At 44.7% G+C, this 21,903-nt stretch overlaps 2 protein-coding genes across 2 annotated transcripts in view; one reads left to right on the forward strand and one right to left on the reverse strand.

Annotated features, from left to right (window-relative positions):
• Positions 1 to 590: 590 nt before the first annotated feature.
• Positions 591 to 12,706, forward strand: pold2 (polymerase (DNA directed), delta 2, regulatory subunit). Its single transcript, XM_063195333.1, has 11 exons — positions 591 to 712; positions 1,225 to 1,452; positions 1,652 to 1,773; positions 2,470 to 2,593; positions 2,838 to 2,952; positions 7,396 to 7,594; positions 8,270 to 8,350; positions 9,059 to 9,216; positions 10,100 to 10,227; positions 10,780 to 10,881; positions 11,747 to 12,706. The coding sequence occupies exons 2-11, from the start codon at positions 1,233 to 1,235 to the stop codon at positions 11,902 to 11,904; spliced, it is 1,407 nt and encodes a 468-aa protein (XP_063051403.1). The 5' UTR covers positions 591 to 712; positions 1,225 to 1,232; the 3' UTR covers positions 11,905 to 12,706.
• aebp1b (AE binding protein 1b) overlaps positions 12,519 to 21,903 on the reverse strand; it is a 44,850-nt gene continuing 35,465 nt past the window's right edge. Inside the window, exons 15-20 of the mRNA XM_063195332.1 lie at positions 20,887 to 21,083; positions 19,397 to 19,576; positions 18,034 to 18,802; positions 16,859 to 16,998; positions 14,904 to 15,003; positions 12,519 to 13,945 (exon numbers count right to left, since the gene is read on the reverse strand). Of these exons, the coding sequence (XP_063051402.1) occupies positions 13,380 to 13,945; positions 14,904 to 15,003; positions 16,859 to 16,998; positions 18,034 to 18,802; positions 19,397 to 19,576; positions 20,887 to 21,083 (1,952 nt within the window). The 3' untranslated portion in view covers positions 12,519 to 13,379. The remainder of the gene's footprint in view (positions 13,946 to 14,903; positions 15,004 to 16,858; positions 16,999 to 18,033; positions 18,803 to 19,396; positions 19,577 to 20,886; positions 21,084 to 21,903) is intronic.

Consider the following 21,903-nt stretch of genomic DNA (forward strand, 5'->3'; position numbering starts at 1 on the left):
CGGGCACCCCATGGGGTTGCGCCAGAGTCAGAGATTTCAGGGGGTGCGCGGAATTCTGTGTGTGTTGAGGTTGTGTCCAAAACATTATAATTAGGCCAATTCGAAACCAAATTTAAACTTGTTTTGGTCCCCATGTCAAGTCATTAAGGTATTGATGAATGTCTCAAGCAAGAATCATTGTGATGAATCACTTAAATCATTTTTTAAGGCATAAAGAAGTGTAGAAGTCTGGGTTGGGGGTGGGTGGCTTGTCTTGGTCACAGGTAAGGGGGTGCGTGATGAAAAAAGGTTAAGAACCACTGCACTAGGGACCCCCTCCTGATCCAGCGACATGTCAGGTCACCAACTAATTTTAGCCTGGATATGGAACAGCACATAGCCGACAAGAAAGGAACTTGTATTATGTACATTTCATATTTTGCTCTAAAAAAAGATTAATAGCAGGTATTCACTTCAAATAGGCCTACAACAAATCACAAAAGCCCCTGAGTCTGAGGTGCTGGTTTGCATTAGAAATGACCTCAACAATATGGCGGATAGCAGACTGCCAACCGACACTGCTGTTACGACAAAGTTCAAAGGTGAAATATTTCGCGGGAGATGTCAATTCTGTGAAATCACATGAAGAATAGTCAGTGCGGTCTTCAAATCCCACTATTTCTTCATATTAATAGCATATTCCAGCTTTAGTTACAGGCAGGCCGCTACTGAGGTAAGAATCTGTATTGCCTACTGATTCAGCCACGGCGCACGTACGCTACTGGCGTATTATTTTGCAACGTTTTTGCACGTTATAGCTAGCTCACTGAGTTAGCTAATGATGAAGATGGATCTATCAAATTAACATGCTGACAGTTCTATGGGTTCTCGAGTCTCACGCCAGTTTTACAACAACTGTTTTTGCACATGTACACTGAGTTTGTACATTCATTTAGTATATCGGGTCATTGATGGGGTCTTGGTAGGCGACTTTGGTTCAGGTAAACACCTGTAGCATAGTTCTAGTTCTAAGTAATATCTGGGTCGATAAAGGAAACTACATGACAAGTTGAGAAATGCCTGCATTGGTGCCTGCATTGTTTGTGCCTACTGCATATGAGCCTACCGCATAGTATTTGTCTAATGCATTTACCCAATGTAAAGTTAGTCGTGTGGCTGGCGTCTTGACTCACTCACTGCACAACCTATGGTCTACTGAACACATTGTACCCAATGTATCTCTAGGCACAGCTATGTTCTCCGACACCATTCAGCAGAAAGATTCGACACTCCTCCAGCCACCGCCTGGGTCCGAGCACCAGTCATTTCAGCGCGAGCAGCTGTCATACAAAGGTTGCTCTGAACGCTTTCGGCTGGGCGAGCGCAGCTTCAGTCGACAGTATGCACACATCTACGCCACTCGGCTCATGCAGATGCGCGACATCCTCATCAGAAGAGCGAAGCAAAAGTGGGGTAAGACACATTGTCATAACAGTTGAACTCTAAGTAATTTGCTTTTGTTTTGTTTTTTAAGTGATGTTCGCTGTCAACTTTCTCCCTGATGTGCCGTCACAGTGTCACGGTGTGCATGCAAAGAGCAATAAAGATGCAGGCTTACGTCATGTGTGCTGTTTTGAACCAGAGCCAAATGTTTGTTTTTGCTGTTTCATAGGAGAGTCTGTGCAGATCCGGAAGTTGTGTGACCTGCCAATGGGAGAGCACTGTGTGATCGTGGGGACAATCTTTAAACACATGGAGCTTCAGCCTTCCATCCTAAAGGAAATCAGTGAGGAGGTGAGAATTAATTTCCCACTCATATACGGTAATCAGTTTCTCTAGTAGGACTGTTTTGCAATAGCCAACATTACCTGTTGTATTTAATGTGCAGGCTTTCCATTGTTTCCTGAAGTGACCACTTGCCTGACACTGAGAATTACTTGTCAATTCATTCAAGTTCATTGGGTTCTTTCCTACAGGTATATGAAATAGTTTTGTGCCTTACAAAGACACATGGTCTGGGAGTACAGAATACCCTCTCTTTTATCTTAAAGGGGCTCCAGGTCGGATTAAAAGTTTAATTAATCACGGTCCCGAGTCAGGCAATGCTTATGCGAGTCATTAGTAAGTGAACGATGGATCTCGCAGCCGCTTCCACGGTCCGCTGTCAGAAAACCCCACAAGCAACTTTTGACAACGTCGGACCGAACGAGTGTTGTGGAAAACACTTTTTATTTGAAACATCGCTTTACATACCGTATTCAGATTTGTAGCAACTGCTGGCATTCCGTGATCACAGCGAGTTTATTTGAACAGCAGTTTTTCATTATGGTGTAGATTTTTAGACAGGCATACCACGGCCGGCGTGCACAGCCCTGACTTCCGGAAATTATATGAAGTATTTTATCATATTAGAAGTTGAATCTCTTGCACACATGATTCATTTTGTTTGTGAGATGTTTTTGAACCCACCCTCTCTCTCTCTCTTGTTAGCACAACCTTCTACCTCAGCCTGCTCGCGTGAAATACATCAGCCAATCAGACGAGCTCATCCTGGAGGACGAGCTGCAGCGAATCAAGCTGGAAGGAAACGTTGACGTTGCCAAATTTGTCACAGGTAAGATAGCAAGTCAGCATCTGTTCCTTCCATACACTAAAGCGTTATAGTTTATAGTCAAAATGCCTACAACTAGACGTGAAGTGAACATTTTCATCACAGGCAAGAAGCTAAGATCTCAAGAGCCTGAATGCAGCGTATATGTGTCTCCAGGCACCAATGGTCAAACAACATATGAGTCATCAGGCTAAAGTGGGTTAAGTCACATCACCTCCTGACTCTGTTTCTGCTTTCCTGTCTCCAGGCAGCGTGGTGGCCATCAGGGGTGCAGAGAAGAACGATGGCAAGTTCACAGTGGAGGACTACTGCACCGCAGACCTGCCTGCTCAGACACCCAGGAAGGTCCCAGAGGCAGATAGGTAGGGGGATTTGCCCATCAACGGACTGACCATTATGCTTATCGATCGACTGACAACGGTTCATTTATAGAGGACCTGGGTTTTATTCCTGAATGCAGGATTAGTGACTTGTCTTGGATGAAGCAGTATGTGTATATTTTCCTGAAATAAAATGTGTTGTATTTAATTTTCACCTAATATAATGAATGCAAGGTAACTGCTGGCCATTTAAAACCCTTCTGCAGTTTTACCAATGTTATTGATGTATTCTGACCTCGGAGGAGGCGGACGTGTTTTTCTTAGCTCTTCCCTCTCCCTATCTCCTATCCTTCTCCCTGCTATGCACTCTGTCTTCGTCTGACTTACTCTGCAGAGGCTCCCGCTGTCTTTTTCTCCTGAATTTGAAATTAACAATGGATTTGGTCAACTGGTCTATCAACGCAATTGACACCATCTTTTCGAAGATCAAAGTGGGTTCGGGGGAGCCCAACTGTCCAGACGGGACATCGGCAGCTGGCTACGTGATGGACCCGTGGGGGAAGTGGCGCATCATGTGTCTTGCTCCGATGGACGTGGAGGACATTGAAGATTTATACATCTTTGGCTTTCTGGTGACAGGCTTGTTGGGAATTGGATTACTCCTGGGCCTGATCTACCGCAACTGTACGAGGATCGCAGCAGCTATTATGGGCCCCAAGCTGCGCGGCTTGATTGATAAGGTGGGCAGTGAAGTTCGAGCACAGAATGTGGTTGTGAATCGCGTTTTGGAGAGTTCTGTGGCTGGTCACCGTACGATGGACAGACTGTTGGAAGGGCTTGTGGCCGCACAACGCCACCTCGAAGCTATGGATCGCCGCATTGATGGACTTGTCGCACACAACCGCCAAATTGAATCGATCGGGCTGGAGGCAAAATTGTTGGAAATTCATCTGTATTTGAGACGTGTGGCCAGTCACATGCGTATCCCTGCAGAGCAGTAAAAAGGAATGCCTGCAATAACCCAAACATGAATCTAATCTGTCTTTGGCGCCCCAGCAAATCAGCGACCTGACCTAGGTCAGGACTCATCTATCTCTCCCTGGAGGACAAGCAGTGTCAGGAGACTCTGCCTCCCTACCCATCACAAATGGACACCTGGTGTTGTTTTGGACTTGCTGTGGACCAGGCCAAGGCCGTCTCTCAGGCGGATAAGATCTGGTGCACAGTGGGGATAGGACTACCCAGTGCCACCCCCCCCCCTCCCTCAACTTCAACGCGTCCTCTGTCTTATCTGCAACCCCTCTCCCTTCCCCATCTCCAACCCCCCCACCCCCACCCCCCGGTTCATACGAATGTTTGTCTCTACTGCTTTTTTTGCTAAAATATGAGGTTTTTTTCATCTATGCCTTGATGTTAACTCTATAATATGAAGACATGGACAATTTTTTTACCCTCATCCTTTCCCAATGTGTATTAAACTTGAGCCTAGGTGGTGGAGGTGTGTTAGTGGCAGCGCCCGTATGAGCAGCGGCCCTGGGGTACATGTACAGTGTATTCTAAAACGCAATTTCGTTGTCAAATTTATTTGTCAATGACAATAAAAGCTCTTGATTCTTGATTCTTGATTGATTGTAAGTGTATGCTTTTTTTTTTTTAACTCTCTCTCGCTACTAACTTATCTGGCTTAAAGTGTAACTTGCAGGTTAAACACCACTAAATCTCATTTTAAGAACCTCAATACATAAATTTAGATGTGATATATGTCAAAATACCGAATTATTGCATAAACAACATTTTCAGAAAACTTTGTCAAAAATAACGGCGGCTTCTTTTAAACAAACATTTAGAATCCGACGTAGATAGAGGGAGTCGCCGCGTTCTACAGACATACTAAGCACCGCAGATAATAGGCCAGATTATAATATTGTAACACCTTTCCAGACCTATAGGCTAAATTTCAACAAGTTAAATGGCCTTAAACAGTGGCAGTATCCACCAGATACCGTCTGAACCATTTTATTATTTAAAATAATATTTTTTTTGTAGGTTTCCTCCATGTCAATGCGCTGCAGCAGCGCCATGAGGGTGTGCCAGACCGTTATTAGGCTACCGTAGGCCTATGTCCTCGATTTGTAGCCGGCCTCGTTTTGTAATCGGGTGTTGTGAAAAATCGGAAAAATAGACACCGGCCCCGTTTAGTAGCCGGCCTCGTTTAGTAACCGGTGCGCTACTAATTTTGCACAACGTGTTAAAGTTCAAAAAAATTCGGAACGTGTGTAGGCGATGCCTACTTTAATAGCCTAAATTGTAACATTTAAATGCCTCCTCTCCAAGCGGCACAATCGAAACTTAAGGTGCTTGCAAGTTTGCCTGGTAGCCTATCCAACAAGACAAGCCGTCGTCTTGCGAAGAGTTGGACGAGTTGGCGTGTGTATGAGAGAGAGAGAGAGAGAGAGAGAGAGAGAGAGAGAGAGAGAGAGAGAGAGAGAGAGAGAGAGAGAGAGAGAGAGAGAGAGAGAGAGAGAGAGAGAGAGAGAGAGAGAGAGAGAGAGAGAGAGAGAGAGAGAGAGAGAGAGAGAGAGAGAGAGAGAGAGAGAGAGAGACGTGCTTCCCGAAAGCGCTTTGCAGAAAGGGAAAGGTGATGTCTCCAAATATTAGGCCTACACAAAATACCTCTTAGTAAAGTAGACATAAGTGAAGTATTTTGCTTAATAGCAAAGCCGACTCGATTGGTTCATATTGCTCAGAATAGACCTCATACCGAAGTCCACGTTTTAATGGAGTTGCATGCGCGAGGTTGCAACTGTTGCGACTGTGCTAGATCACGCCGAACAGGTGCTTATACTGGAGGCTCTTGCGCAAACAGTTACTGCATACCCGCCAATGATGAAGCAGGTTTCTTTATTAGTTTTAAGAAAACAGCCTTCCCGGCGCACAGGGTGCAGCCATTTTAAAAAACTGGTGCCATCTCTGACTGGCCAAGATGAAATCGTATGCACGCTTCGAGATTATAGCCTACATCGCATATGAGATGATTATGAGATGACATTGCATTTCCCACCACTATCACGAGACATTGTCTTTAGACGTTGACGGGCAGCGGGAGACATGCATCAACATCTCCCAAACTCAACGACGAGTGCTGCCAGTGCACATTTCGCCCCTAGCACCACACACGTGGACAGCTCGCAATGCAAAAATAGTTGCTATAGGTAGCCTAATATTTGTGCTGGCATTTTTGTTTCAGTTTTGTAACGAGGATTATAGCATCTGAAGACTTGATTTCTTCTAGCCTACGGGAATACTTTTTTAGTTTGGTATAATTACGGACAATGCAAATAACTGTTTTTTGTGACATGCGGACATTTTTGGAGGGAATATAATCGAAAGTCCCGCCGCCTGGTTCATTGTTTTGTGACGTGCATGTGGATGAGCTTTATTGAAGTTTCATGTAATAGGCCTACTGAGCAGTGAACTGAAATTGAATATAGGCTATATGCCATTTTTTACAACATGGCATTTTTCTCGGGTGCTATGCTTTTGCACCGAGTAGGAAACGTTTGACGCCATGCCACTCACAGTGAGTGACCATATTATTTATCATCATTGTCGGCAAAGGGTAGGGCCTCAACCATAGCCTATAATATAGTTTGGTCTTTTTGTAGCCTGTAAACCAACCCCCTCGTGAAACTGTAACGCGCTTCACATAGGAGTAGTGCCGCGGTTTCAGCACCATGGACAGAGGGCGCAAGTCCATTTAGGCGGCAGGCATGTCGTTATACTCCACGGCAAATGCCGTTTTTGGGAAAAAATATTAAAGTAGTCGCTATTTCTAAGTAGCCTATGTAATGGTCTACTTTGAGACTATTTTAGATTTGCCTATGAAATGCATCTCTCATGTGAAAGAAAAGGAGAGATAGGCCTAGATATCGCCCCCCTGTTTATAATAGCAAATTACGCATGGCCACAGACAGCGCGGATACCCAGAACAGTTTCATATTCTAGATAAACCGATAGACCCGCTGATCTGTCTTTTTTAATACACAATGCACAAACACAGTAATAGACCATTTTCAATAGCCCACATACAATATAACTGTCCACTTTTCCAGCCTCTCTACTAGAACCAAAATGGTTGGTAAGCCTACATCCACAAGCGAGAGCTGAGCCAGAACTTTAGTTGGACTCCCTCTATCTACGTCATAGAGGCTCTGCCAGTGAGGAGCCCAATACTTCAGAAGTAGCTGTAAAATGATACATTTTCATAAAAATATTGCAGTTTGGCTTTGTTATAGACTGTGATTTTCACATATATGTTTCAAAACACCTCTCCTGACAACATCCAGTATATATTTAGTTATAAATTTAACCTAAACGTTACCCTTTAAAAACAAAACTGTGTGCGTGCGTGTTTAAGTCGGTGTATTTATGAACATGTCCCTCATATCAGTTCACATCTGGTGTTCTCTTTCCTTCCCCTGCTAGGTTTGTGCTGCTGGCCTCAGGTCTAGGCCTGGGCAGCACAGGAGCGGACAGCATGCTCGGCCTCCAGCTCCTGGTGGACATGGTCACCGGTCACCTGGGTGACGAGGGAGAGCAGAGTGGGGCGGCGGCCATCTCGCGTGTGCTGCTGGCTGGCAACCTCCTGAGCCAGACCACCCAGGACAAAGACGCCAACACTAAGGTGAGGCGGCAACACTTTAGAATAACAGGCAGGGCCGGAGCTATAGCGGGAGCAAGCCGGGCATTTGTCCCTGGGCCCAGTGCCCTCCTGTATAGTTTGTGGGGGCCCTATTGTGACCATGGCAAACTGTTTGAGGGTCCCTATCAGTGTTTCGCCCAGGGGCCCTGTGGGTAATTGTTCCACCACTGATAACTGGTGATTATAAATCACTTATTAAGTATTACTAATACTTAGTAAATAATGAATTAATAATGAACAACACATTGACAAATGTTTGTAGATGATTAAGAAGTAATATGTAAATACTATTCTAAAGTGTTACCGGTGAGGCTGAAGGAGAAGTGGTGCCTGGGGAGGTGTTTTTGTGTGACACAACTGAAGTTTGTGGGGTTTTTTGTAACTGAATGGGTGTTTCTACGGGTTTTTCTATTAGAGGGTTGTTTTCATGCTTCACTTTCACCTTATTCGCTAGTGGCCATGTTCATTTTTTAGTTAAATTTAGCCGACAATTGTACAATGGCAACAAATAATTTAATGTTGAATATAGAACATAAACACAAACAGAGTTTTTTTTCGTTCCATCAGATCTTGCGACAAAATGATCCTCTCGTCAAGTCACTGTTTCCTGCATGTCTCTCTATCTTAATACTCTTGGCTTGCCCTGTTCTACTCTAGGCCAAGTATCTGACCAAGAAAACCCAGGCAGGCAGTGTGGAGGCCATTCGACTGCTGGACGAGCTGCTGGTTCAGCTCGTGGTAAGTGAGTGAGCTGTCACAAACCGAGCTTCCCCACTTGACATAGTTTGATTTGTACTAACAATATTAACACCTGGCCCTACTGTGGCTTAACGGCAGGGCACTTGTTTGCTACGCGGCTGAACCGTGTTCAATTCCGGCCTGGGTACTTTGTTGACCCGTCCCCGTCTCTCTCCCAAACGTTTCCTGTTTCTCTCTCTCTCAAACTGTCACTAATAAAGTCTCAAAAGACGCAAAAAAAATTTAACACCTAACAATATTCACCCCATCATTTATATCTTATTAAAATGTAAGCAAAATTGAGTGCCCATCATGATGTCGTAAGGACTTTTAACACAGAGTTCTATGGTATGTGTAGAATGGTCAAGTAAAATTCTAGAAGTACTGGGGGGAAATCCTTACTCCTCAATGGTTAAAAAAACAAAGCAATTGAACTTCAATTCCATCGTGGTCACATTCCATCTGAGTAACCATGAGATGTGGTTATTATCATGTTTAATGCCGAAAGCCTGCTAGTAGTGTACGTTGTGTTGAACGCCGGAACTGTAGTAATACTAAGTTACGAAACTCGACACTCCAACACACATCGTGTGGGACTTTGGTAACTCTGTGATTTACGAAACGACGTAGAGGATGACGATGACAAAAACAGCCTGTGGTAGCCAGTCAGCGTGTCAATATTAAATTGTGTACTTTTGTCCTTTCCAGGCCTCCATACCTGTTGACGTGATGCCGGGCCAGTACGACCCCACCAACTACACGCTGCCACAGCAGCCGCTGCACCGCTGCATGTTCCCCCTCTCCACCTCCTACCCCACCCTGCAGCTGGTCAGCAACCCTTACCAAGCCTGTGTCGACGGCGTGCGGTGAGTGCTCCCTCGAAACGTTTTTTCGTCCCCCACTTGGTGTGTGTGTGTGTGTATGTGACTTTAGATACTACTAGAAGGGCCAATGACAGAACTAATGCGGAATTACCTTAAAGGTGCACTGTGTAATAGTTTTAGTAGTTAATTTCCAATATTCACGCTGTCCATTCACAAATGTTACCTTTTCAACACATACTTACCTACACCACTAAGTTCTAAGTATTCATTATGACTGGGAAATTGCATTTTACATAGATGAAAAGGGGATCTTCTGCATGGTCCGCCATTTTGAATTTCCAGAAATAGCCATTTTTGCAAAACATTTCGTTCCTTGGTCATACTAGTAAATATTGGTTTATTATTTATTAATATTCATGCACAAAAAAAATCAAATTTGGCAATAGGCAGCACAGTTTAAATGAGCAGCATAGTTGCAGTTCCCATCCTGGCCACATTCTACACAGTGCACATTAACCCATTAAGACCAGGAAAGTTAACGTTTCAAAATTAAAACAAATTAATTAAACAGTATGCACAGTTACATTTGAGGAATATTCAGATTTTAGTTGTAATGGTGGCAGACAGTATTCTGTTTGCACATGAGTCACTCTTAATAAACTCTTTATTCATTCTGAATATGATGGTGTTCCGTGAATTTTCCCATTGCAGAATGCTTTTCTACACATGTAATCAGAACCATTATATTGCGGAATTTGTTTTAAATGCGGACATACTGTATATTCCGTTTGAAACCAGACTATTCTGTGCATGTTACTGCGTTCAATATTTTTTGGGGAATGATTTGTGATGGCTGATAATTATAACTCAGTAAAGTACTAGGGTCCAGTAGTGTATTTGAAATAACCCTCTTTCCATTTCTCAGCTTCCTGGGCACGTCCGGTCAGAACGTGGGTGACATAGTGAAGTACAGCAGCATGGATGATCACCTGGAAGTTCTGGAGACCACGCTCCGCCTCAGACACCTGGCTCCCACCGCTCCTGACACACTCGGTGAGGACACACGGACACATTTATCTACTATTTTTCATTTTTCTGTAGTCTTTATTATCTTGCTCCCAGACTATTACATGTCTCTTGAAATATCCATGTGGGCATTATGTGTATTTATGTAAGCTACTTGACACCTTAATTTCCCCCCGGGAATCAATAAAGTTACTATACTTTACTCTACTCAGACCTGTGCTAGGATCTTGTAATCCGATAGTGTTTCAGCTTGCTATCTTAAAGGATGGAATAGCTTTCTATAGAAAGTTTCTATTTCTGTAGCAGACAGACAGACAGACAGACAGACAGACAGACAGACAGACAGACAGACAGACAGACAGACAGACAGACAGACAGACAGACAGACAGACAGACAGACAGACAGACAACCTCCGAACACGCGACCAACACAACCTCCTTGGCGGTAGTTATTTCGTGGCATTGGTGAAGAATTTTTCAAACACAATTTTGACTGTATACCGAAACCAGTCTGTTGATTAGTGCTCATGCATATTTTTTCCTCCTCTTTCATGTCCCCCTTTTCTCTTCTGTCCCTAGGCTGCTATCCGTTTTATCAGAACGACCCCTTCATCCTGGAGGACTGTCCTCATATCTACTTCACTGGAAACGCCCCCACATATCAGTCAAAGCGCATCACCGGTCAGTTCACTATTTGATCACTTTCAGGTTCTTGGTCTGACAGACATGCATTAGCTAATCCCCCAGTTACCATCTCCACTGGTATGCTTTACTAAACAGTGGTGTCCTCTGTTGTCAGTGTTACTAAGTATAATGTTGAAAACTCAGTATGTATGGTTAAGTCTATTTTAGACCACCATTTACGATTTTTGTTGTCTCTTTATTTTAAACTCTATTCTTATGAATATGTTTTTTTGCGAATATTTCAGCCTTGTTTTAACCCATTTTAGCCTGATGACTCGTAGTATATGTTGTTTGACCTTTGGTCCCTGCAGCGACATATATGCTGCATTCAGGCTCTTCAGATTTTAGCTGTTTTAATACAAATGTGGGTATGTTACAGTTTAATGAACACTTTCTAATGTAATGCAACTTATTTAATGTTTTTATGTACATCAGAGGCTGAGGCTTTGGGTTTTTGTGGGCTGAGGGTTACTTTCCCAATAAGGGCTTAAGCATTCAGCAGGCATTTTTTGCAGGTACTTTAGGCATCAATGGGTTAATCATCTTTTGTTGTTTACTTGTTATTTCCCCTGTAGGTAGCCCCTATCTATTAAGCATATTTTAACTTGCTCTGTACTAAAAATGAAAAGGCTGCAGTTTTTTTTAAGAAAGATACTGTTTTTGATATTTTAACAAGGTCCCTCCTTTAAAAGCTTTTGAACTTTTTAGAATGTATTGATGTTTAAAAAAACATATTTAATCTCTTTATTTATATGGATGATATGATCTTTTTTCTATCTGTATTGACCATGATATAGCCATAGCTGCTGAAATGGCTATAAATGTTAATCAATCAATCAATCAATTTCCCCCTGTACTGCAGGTCCCGAGGGTCAGGAGGTCCTCCTGGTGGCCGTGCCGGAGTTCAGCAGCACCCAGACGGCCTGCCTGGTCAACCTGCGCACCCTGGAGTGTGAGCCAGTCAGCTTCTCCGCTTTCTCTGACGATGACGAAGACTCCGAGATGAATGTCAGCCACTGACGTACCAGTGTTGTTTTTTTCCATCAAAACTAAACAAAAAAAAGGGTCGTAGGACGAATATAAACGTTGTAATACCAAGATATGAATTATTTCTTACCACCATATCAATTTTCGCGTATGACAATAGGGATTGTCTCGCTGCAAAATATGAATTGACCTAACTGTGGATCTAGGTTAGGTGCTCCTGGAAAGATTGCGTCTGGACTTCCATCTGTGCTGGTTCAGACTTTTCACCACCAGTAGGCTGGCTGCCAGCAGTTGCAGTGTGTGTGTGTGTGTGTGTGTGTGTGTGTGTGTGTGTGTGTGTGTGTGTGTGTGTGCGTGCGTGCGTGCGTGCGTGCGTGCGTGCGTGCGTGCGTGCGTGCGTGCGTGCGTGCGTGCGTGCGTTCGTGCGTGCGTGCGCATTTGCCCTCAGATTGTTCCTGTTCCATGGTCAAATATTTTGACATTTGAAAAACCATGTGGGGCACTTCACCATGTTGAGCACTATCATGACATGAAATGTATGTTACAGTTCTGTTACTCCACCACCTGGTAAACGACAACAAACATTTATGAACCTGTTTGTGGGTTTGAATTTTTTTCAATTTGTGAATAACTGAAGGTGGGCAGCATTATGTAATGTAAACAAAGCCTTTATTAGATGGAAAGTTAAAGTCCTTGACCTCAGTTACACGTGAAGGGGTCCTCTGACACAGTTCAGTGCAACCTCCCCTCAGTAGGAGCTGGAGCAGTCGCCTCACATGACTGATGATGAGTGTATAATGTAAATAATAATAAAAACACCTTTTTTGTAACTACATCTAAGATCTCTTGACATCTGTGTTGCTTTTGCTCCTTCCCTTTTGTATTTCCTATATCCAACTTAACCATAACCTTCACCATAACCATCACTCGTCGTGATTCTTCTTTTGTGAATCAGCTTTTTCGCTAGTCCAACATTCTGTGTTTCTGTCTCCAAAAGCTGCTGTAAACCCTTTTTTCCAAACGGTTTCTCTACAAATGTCGACTAAACTGTTCATTAAGGGAACAGGAAGGATCCAGGAAGCTGTCTAACTTCCCATCTTGGTACTAAGGTCTATCAAGAAGGTGTGTATGTGCCTTGTGTGATGTAAGTTGTAATGTAGTGTAGATGTGAGATCTTCAGCGGAGTGCTGCTTTCCATCTTACAAGTCTCGGTCTCTGCAATGGAGTGAAAAAAAGACTTAAGCCGAAACTGAATCAGAACTTGAGACCAGGCCTATGCTGCCGAGAGATGAACATGAAGAGTAGTTTGAAACGACAATGCTTTCACTTGGAAGAGGTGCACCTAAAAGCTAACCTACTGTAGAAGATGGTTAAGATGGTGTTGGAATCCCCCGCTCTGATAAAAACCGGGGTGGTAGTACGTAGTAGCGCCTTAGGACGCTTCGGCAGTCCAAACATCCTCTGTGTGGACAAGTTGATTCCATGAAAAAAAGTTTTTGTGTCCGTGTTTAATAGTCACCGATCACTGGCTCGCTGTAGGTGTAATTGTAGTTGTAGTCCAGGCCCACACTGTACTCGTTGGCCTGAGTGTTCTCCTCCAGCCAGGAGTAGTCCCAGGTGGTGGTAGTGGGTGGTGTGGTTGTTGTCGTGGTGGTGGGCGGTAGGGTAGTGGTGGACATGCGGTTGCGCAGCCTCTGCTGACGCAGGGCGCGAAGCCGTTGCAAGCGGCGTAAACGGTTGCTTTTGAGGCTTCCCTCTGAGACGCCTTCGCCGTTCTCTGACGCCGCGCCTGGTCTGACACGTCGTCTTGTGGTGGTGCTGCTGCTGCCGCCGCCGTAGCCGTTGTTGTACCTGCGGTTGCCGTGGTTGACGACGATGATGGGCTTGTTGCCGCGCAGGGCCATGATCTGCTTGATGCGGTCCCAGTTGGACTTGCTGAGGTCGAAGTTGCAGAGGGTGGCGCCGGGGTCATAGCCCACCACGCAGAGCTTGGTCTGGGACGTGTAGCCCTCGGCACGGGCCGTCACACGGTACTCTCCAGGATTCAGCATACGCCAGTAGTCTCCACCCTCGGCTGCGGAAAGAGGGGGAGAAGGACGTGAGGGTCAAAATGGAAAGTTATGACATGGAGGACACTAGGGAAGATCACCAGCAGCACTTGTAGTTTAGATCAGTGTTTCCCAACCTTTTTTGTCTTGTGTACCCCCTAAGCCTTTTCGTTGCGCCATGAGTACCCCCTAAGTCACATTCTATATCGCTTTCTCTTTTCCAATGTAACTACGCTCCATCCATACATTTGTTAAAATTGCATCTTTCCAAGTACCCCCTGCAGTGTGCTCAAGTACCCCTAGTGGTACACGTACCCCTGGTTGGGAAACACTGATTTAGAGAAATGGAGAAGAGAAAATAAGAAGTTGGATTAGTCACTCTGGTTCAAACTAGATCTCTCTGTATCTGTATAGTGACAAAGAACTTCTACACTTAATCTATTATTGCATCTGCTTCATGACATGGTTGTGTCAGAACTGTCAATCCCTACCATGACGCTAACGGTGGGGCACTATTTGCGGCCGAGCTGGGTTCGATTTGGACCTGGGCCCATTGCCGAACCTTCACCGTCTCTCCCTCCCAACTCGCTTCCTGTCGCCACCTTCACTGTCCTATCTCGAATAAACAAAAATAAAGGCCTGAAAATCTCCCAAAAATACTTGAAGTAAAAGCAGAAAAAATGACTTCAGGTTTCCATACAAAACGGTGAGGTTTAAGTTTTAAGGTGTCTGGCCCCGCTGTGGCCTAACGTTAGGGCGCTGGCGACCTGGGTTCGATTCCGGCCCGTGTTATTTGCAGACCCTTCGCCGTCTTTCTCTCCCTGCTCATTTCCTGTCTCTCCTCCACTGTCCTGTCAGAAATAAAGGCATCTCCCTGAAAAAAGTTTTTTTTTTAAACTTGGGATGTCTGCCATGGCTACAGTTTTTCACTGCTGAATGGGGATTTAGACATTTTTGGACAAGAGTAGTAAGGGGTTTCCACACCGGTTGTGATGTCGTGGTTGATGCCCTCCACAGACACGGTGGCATTATTGAGGGGCTCCCCATCTTTGGTCTTCACCATGCCACGGATCCCACGGTGCACCTACAACACATCAACAGAGGGAAAGGTCAAAGATCCATGCACAGCTTCTATAGATGCTGGTGAACGCAAGAGTATTCAGTACTTGAAAAAGAAAGTTTATCGCACACTTGTTTTGACTCTTTGCTGTTTTATTAATAAAAGAGCAAAACGTGCGGTAAACTTATTTCTTTTTGAAAGATCAATAGAGGACTTGAAATGCAAAGATCTTGTTACAAAACTTCCCCCCTCTCCTTCCCTAATATTACAGAAGTAGTAATATTAGAATTGGTATTATACAGTCAATCCGGAAAGTATTCACAGCGCTTCACTTTTTTCACATTTTATTTTCTTATTCCAAATGCTACAAATGAATCTCTGTTGTCAAAATCCTACACAAATTATTCCATTATGACCATGTGAAAAACAAGTTGTCTTGACAGTTTTGAAAATGTATAATAATAAAAAACAAAGAAATAATATTTACAAAAGTATTCACAGCCTTTGCTTAATATTCTGTAGAACCACCTTTGGCAGCAACTACATTCAAAAAGGAATTAGAAGGGAGGTCATCGGTGTGTGTTTCAAACTTTCAGTACATTGAAATTGTACATTTTGAGTCTGCACCTGGCTAAAATAGCTGGGTGTGAGTTTTGAATGAAATCCTATGGAGAGTATCATGATCTGCTTCTGTAGTCATAGTGCATGTTGACATGCATGCCTCTTTAGGTGTAATTCAGATTTCCAATGTTGACGGCATCCATACATCCCCAAACCATGTCAGTCCCACAACCATGCTTGACTAGCCAGATGATGCACTTTTTGTGTAAAACTCACTTGTTTACCATCACACATGTTATCTTGGTCTCGAGAGATGAACAGACCAAGGATATGGGTCACTGGAACCATGTTGTGTGGTCTGATGAGACCAAGATAAACAAATTTGCTTTAGATGGTGTTAAGCATGTGTGGTGGTATACAAGGCGAGTTTTACACAAAAAGTGCATCATCTGGCTAGTCAAACATGGTAGTGGGACTGACATCGTTTGGGGATGTATGAATGCAGTCAACATTGGAAATCTGAATAGGATTTCATTCAAAACTCACACCCATCTATTGTAGCCAGGTGTAGCCTCAAAATGTACAATTTCAATGTACTGAAAGGTTGAAACACACACCGATGACCTCCCTTTTAATTTCGAAATGAAAAAATGAATGTAGTGGCTGCCAAAGGTGGTTCTACAAAGTATTAAGCAAAGGCTGTGAATACTTTTGTAAATATGATTTCTTTGTTTTTTTTATTTTTATACATTTTCAAAACTGTCAAGACAACTTGTTTTTCACATGGTCATAATGAAATAATTTGTATAGGATTTTGACAACAGAGATTAATTTGTAGCATTTGGAATAAGGCTGTAAGATAATAAAACGTGAAAAAAGTGAAGCGCTGTGATTCATACTTTCCGGATTGACTGTATGAGTTATTGTATATACATGTATAAAGCGGTAGCTGTAGCCATTAACCCAGCGCGCTAAGCCCCCCACATGGGCTTACATGGCCAAGGACACCCAGGTCTGAGTCTGGCCTGGGTCATTTCCCAACCCTACCCCATCTCTCTCTCCACACTCACTTCCTGTAATCTCTATTCTGTCCTAACAAGAAATAAAGGTACAAAAAGCTCATAAAAATGCATTCAAAGTTGTGGTCTGCGTAGGGTATCTTGGTTAGGTGCTGTGTGTGCGTGCTGCGTAGGGTATCTTGGGTAGGTGCTGTGTAGTGTGTATGCGTGCTGCGTAGGGTATCTTGGTTAGGTGCTGTGTGTGCGTGCTGCGTAGGGCATCTTGGGTAGGTGCTGTGTGTGCTGCTACAGTACAGTACCTGCTCCATGAAGGTGAGGAGAGCCTCCTTGTTGTTCTCCCACTCTCGCCGCAGCTCACTCTGGTGAGGGTACTTGTCACAGCCCAGGAAGATGGACAGCTCCAGGCAGTTGGTGTGCAGGTAGCTGAAGTCATTCATGCCTGAAGAGGGGGAAAGTATGTTTCAAGTATAAGTTTATTTGTCCCCCAAGGGGGGAAATTAGGTTCATTGCAGGTATTTAAAAACATCCGCAACAGACAACAAATTGGCTAATAAAAACAACATAAAGACAGGTACCTGGGGTTAACAGAGGACAAGGACATAAGACTGGGACCAATACACGGAATTAAAAATCAAATCAAATGTACCAGTATACATTACCGTATTTTACATCTACAGTTACCGTATTTTACACGTATTATTGCCCAGATGGACTGGACAAGCTGAATTCAGAAAGTGGAATGCCATATATGAAGGGTTCATATGCAAAATCATGTGCATTTGTGATAAGTGAAGTTTTTTTTAACAGAATGGCTTTAGAGGGATTCACATCTAGACTGTTCATATGGTTCTTATGACAGTGCCCTGTGATTTGACTAATAGAGTAGAATAGACTTCCAACATTTTGTTTGGACAGTAAAAGCGGTGATGATGGAACCCCTGTGTAGTTAGAAAGTATCTCCTTGCTTTTACATAAAGTGATTTAAAAGTTATTACTAATTACTTGATCAACCAAGGAGCAGCTGATATAGTGAATTACTTGTATGACAGGACTTTCTAATCCACAGATGTCAGTCTCTGACTGCAGTGCAAGCCATTTTCAGGCGAAACAAAACCAGCCACAAGGGGGCAGCTCTGATCCATGTCCTCCTCATGCGACAGTCTGACGGCAATTTGAAACGCCCCGTCTGTCTGCCAAGTTCACCCACTTATTTCCTGGGGAAAATCTGAAGTCAATTATGATGTAATATTTTTTTTTCTTTAACAAGCCCATGTCGCTCTTCTAGTGCCATTCACTTCCTACTATGACAGGCTTCTATTCGGCATGTTTGAACTGATGTTGTATTTTTCGAATGCGAGTGAATTGTGAATTGATTTTTTGGACTTAGTTCAAGTCCTATATACAGTAACATTCATTCATTCATTCACCCATTCATTCACCAGCCCATGTGCCCTCCTGGACCTGCACCACTCACTTCCTGTGACGGGATTCCACTTGGCGCGGTTGACAAAGCCCTGCCCCCTGGTCGGGTCGTCGCCGTGACAGCCCCCGTGGAAGACGTGCGTCATGGCGCGGTGGGTGGAGGCGTAGGACACGGCCAGCCAGCGGAACAGGGACATGTCAGCGACGGTCCTGGTCTCGTCCTCCGCCTCGCCTCCGTATCCACCCTCGGCCCCGTAAGCTTCGCGCTCGCCCTCGCCCTCCCCTCCGTAGCCCCCCTCGCGACCCCCCTCGTGGTAGCGGGGGTCCGAATCGCTCTCCTGGCCATACCCGTAGCTCTCGTGATGGCTGTTGTAGCTCTCGTGATGGTTGTTGTAGCTCTCCTGGTGGTAGCCGTAGCCCTCTGGGTACTGGTTGTAGCTCTCGTGGTGGCCGTAGCCGCCGTACCTCTCTGGGTAGTGTTGTCCGTAGCCCTCCTGGTGGTGGCCGTAGCCTCCTCCCTCCTGGTGGCCGTAGCCGCGCCGGTACTCGTCGGGCTCCTGGTGGTAGCCGATGTGCTCCCAGCGCCGGTCGTCCCGCTCCTCCTCCTCCTCCTCCTCGTACTGCCTCTTCTGGCGGCGGCGCGGGTGGTCGACTGACCGGCGGGACCTCTCCTGCTTCTTCTTGCGCTCCTCTTCCTCCTTGGTGAGGCGGTGCATGTCGTACGGGTAGGCCACCAGCCTCTCGCCACCCTGGAAGTTGGCACCCAGCACGAAGGGGTATTCGTCCATCCAGCTGATGATGGCCTTGGTCTCTGGGCCGGCCTGGAGGAGGGAGCAGAGTAGACACAAACGTTGGATTGAGATTAAGGCTGCACGATATCAGAAAATAATTTGATACTCGATAACAACATGCAATATCTCGATAACGATATTTAAACTTTATTAGAAATGTATCCGAGTGTTTTTCTTGTCACTAATTTGTCGGTCTGCACAGAAAATGTTGGTAAAAATATAGATAATTAAGTCATTTTTGCGATAGGCATATATAAGTTTTGTGTTTAACATAAGATGTGTTAACATAAAAGTGTAGGCCCTGCCGTGGCCTAACGGTAGGGCACTCGTCTGCCATGCGGCCGACCCGGGTTTGATTCCCGGGCCGTGTCATTTGCCAACCCCTCCCCGTCTCTCTTCCTGTCCACCTCTCATACTATCCTGTCATCAATAAAGTTGAAAACGACCAAAAAAAATCTTTTAAAAAAAAACAAACAAAGGTATAAAACATGAAAATCATGCTCTAACATATTACGAAACTCACCAGGCAAAACTACCTTCTGCCACCAGGCGGGTTCATCTGGTTTACTAGGCTATAAAAGGTGTCTCATTTGCCCCCTGCTGTGAGCTGTGCTTTACTCTCACCATGCCAGCATCGGTCATGAAGCCCTCTGGGATGGGCACGTGGTGATTGGGCACCACTTTGGGCACCAGCCCCTTGTCCTCTGCATCCCACAGCACTGTGTTGAGGTCAGGGAAGCTCTGGAAGATGTCATGGCCCTCCTCTGTCCAGTGGCCCACCTGCCAGCTGCCCAGCTCCGAGCCCTAGCAGCAGAGAAGAGCATTATTAGAAGAGAAGACAACAGAGCATACAAGAAATGTTACATGTTTATGCTGATTCCTAGCCCCCCAAAAAATGCTCAAAAACGGCTAAATCCTGCCCAATTTGAACCAAATTCTATTTATTTCTGAGACCATCAATCCACAGAAAGCACAATGTCCTTTTTAAAAACAAAAACCTGCAGACGGCCATCCTAAAACAGCGCAATTGGGCAGGAGACTGCCCAATCTGGCAACACTGTGTGCCACAGCATGCTAATCCATCCGTCTACACCAGGGATGGGCAACTTTCATGATGAGGAGGGACACATTTTTTCATCTTGACCATTTGAGAGCCAGATGACCAAGGATCTGACTACAACTTGCAGATTTGAGATGCACTTAGTTGCTCAGGGACTGCCGAAAAAGTTTGGATGGAATAGGACTGTTCTCTGTCAGCCAACAGTATAATTTCAACAGATTGACTCACTAGTGGTTTAATAAAAGTCTGCTCATTATTTCTTTAATGTATGGTTTATCTATGGGCCGCACTGAGTGAGGAGGCGGGCCGCATGTGACCCCCAGGCCGCCAGTTGCTCATCCCAGGTTTACATACCGTACATGGGGACACGGGTTCAAATCCGGCCTGGCTCATTTCCCAGCCCTTCCCCATGTGTGTCTCTCTCTCTCTCTCTCTCCCACACATTTCCTGTCTTGTCTTCTCTGTCCTGTCTTAAAGGGGAACTTCTGCCAATTTCAATATGCTGTTGTCCCATTATAATGACCAGGATCTCGGAAAAGGCTAAAGAAGAAAAAAAATCCCCGGTACTGATAAGTCCAGGGTAGTGTGAGCATTATGAATGAGCATGTCGAAATTGGTAGACGGTATCCTTTAATAAAGGTGCAGAAAGCCCATGAAATGGGAAAAAAGAAATACTAGCTCCCTATACACTGTAGTCTTAATGTGGGTAAGAACTAGGTTGTGAAGGGTGATCTTTCCCCCAAATAAATGCAACAAAAGCAGTTCAGCGCTCTATACGATAGACTTTTAAGACGATAACATGAGGTTGTATTAACACGTTATTATCGTATTAACTGCGACACTCCAAGGTAATAACAAATAATAGTTCCACCATTAAACATCCCACGTAAAACAACTGACCTTTGTAATTTGGAAGGCCTCAACAGATTTCACAAAATGATTCCATATGTTTGCCTCAAGAATTCAGGAAATCAGGCCAAGCACTGCAACATTTATAAATAAATCCCTCATTGGTATCATTAAGGCGTTATTAGGATAACATATTTGTACTAACTTTCTCAAAGGCCACCATTTGTCCATCTGGGTTGAGTGAGGGTACGAGGTGTATGCGGATGCCCTCCACTATGCGGCGCACTCTGGGGTTGCCGTCCTTGTACTCCTTACACAGGTACTGCATCAGCAGCAGCAGCAGCTCCCGCCCCAGGGCCTCGTTACCATGGAGACCCGCCGTGTAGCGGAACTCTGGCTCACCTGTGAGGGTTAAGACACACAGCGTCTGTCAGAACACCATAACGCATGGCGACCATGTGACCTGTAAGGTTTCTCATTCAACTCAAGTCAAACAAAAAAAAAACCTTCCAAACTCCAACTCTCATTGTCATTGTGACACAGCTCTCCACAGCACACAAGTGTTCACTGCACACACCGAAATTGCATGTATGCCTCACCCGTGCAAGGGGGCAGCCCTCAATGGCGCCCCAAGGGAGCAGTGCGGTAGTGCGGTGGTACGGTACCATACTCAGGGTACCTCAGTCATGAAGGAGGATGGGGGAGAGCACTGGTTAATTACCGCCAACCACCAAGTCCATGCGGCTCAAAGGTGTTAAAGGAGAATTCCTGCCCATTTTTAAAATGCAGTGCATTTGTATCGCTCACACTGCTCTTGACTTGTTAGTACCTAACAATGCAGCATTTTTCTTTATGTTCAGCCCTGGACTTTCTAAGATCCTGGCAGGAATTCTCCTTTAGTGGTAGGCACTTTCTTTTTTGGAGTTTGACCCAACCCAACAGAAGAACAGTAGCTTAATACAACTAAACTCTTGTGGAAAACTATGGATCACCACTTCTGACCATGGCATCATGTAGTAGAGTAGAGTAGAGTACTTTTGTGAATCCTGAGGGAAATTTAAGCCTGGCTCAAACTACACGACTATCGCGCCGATTCTCGGCTGAAAACCCCCCTTACGACAATCGCTGGAACGTTACCCCCCAGGGCCATCGCAAGCGATTGTCGGGAAAGATTTCCTCGTCGTGAGCGACGTTCTAAGATAGAACTTTGGCAGCTCAAAGA

The sequence above is a fragment of the Engraulis encrasicolus genome, chromosome 3, assembly GCF_034702125.1.
Source record: "Engraulis encrasicolus isolate BLACKSEA-1 chromosome 3, IST_EnEncr_1.0, whole genome shotgun sequence".
In the NCBI taxonomy this organism is placed as follows: domain Eukaryota; kingdom Metazoa; phylum Chordata; class Actinopteri; order Clupeiformes; family Engraulidae; genus Engraulis; species Engraulis encrasicolus.

What these genes read in the sequence shown, in the direction of transcription:
- pold2 (XM_063195333.1), top strand. Translation starts at nt 1,233, where the DNA reads ATGTTCTCCGACACCATTCAGCAGAAAGATTCGACACTCCTCCAGCCA. An exon ending in AGCTGCTGGTTCAGCTCGTG is followed by an intron (nt 8,351 to 9,058) that starts GTAAGTGAGTGA and finishes TGTCCTTTCCAG; the next exon opens with GCCTCCATACCTGTTGACGT. An exon ending in GCCTGTGTCGACGGCGTGCG is followed by an intron (nt 9,217 to 10,099) that starts GTGAGTGCTCCC and finishes TCCATTTCTCAG; the next exon opens with CTTCCTGGGCACGTCCGGTC.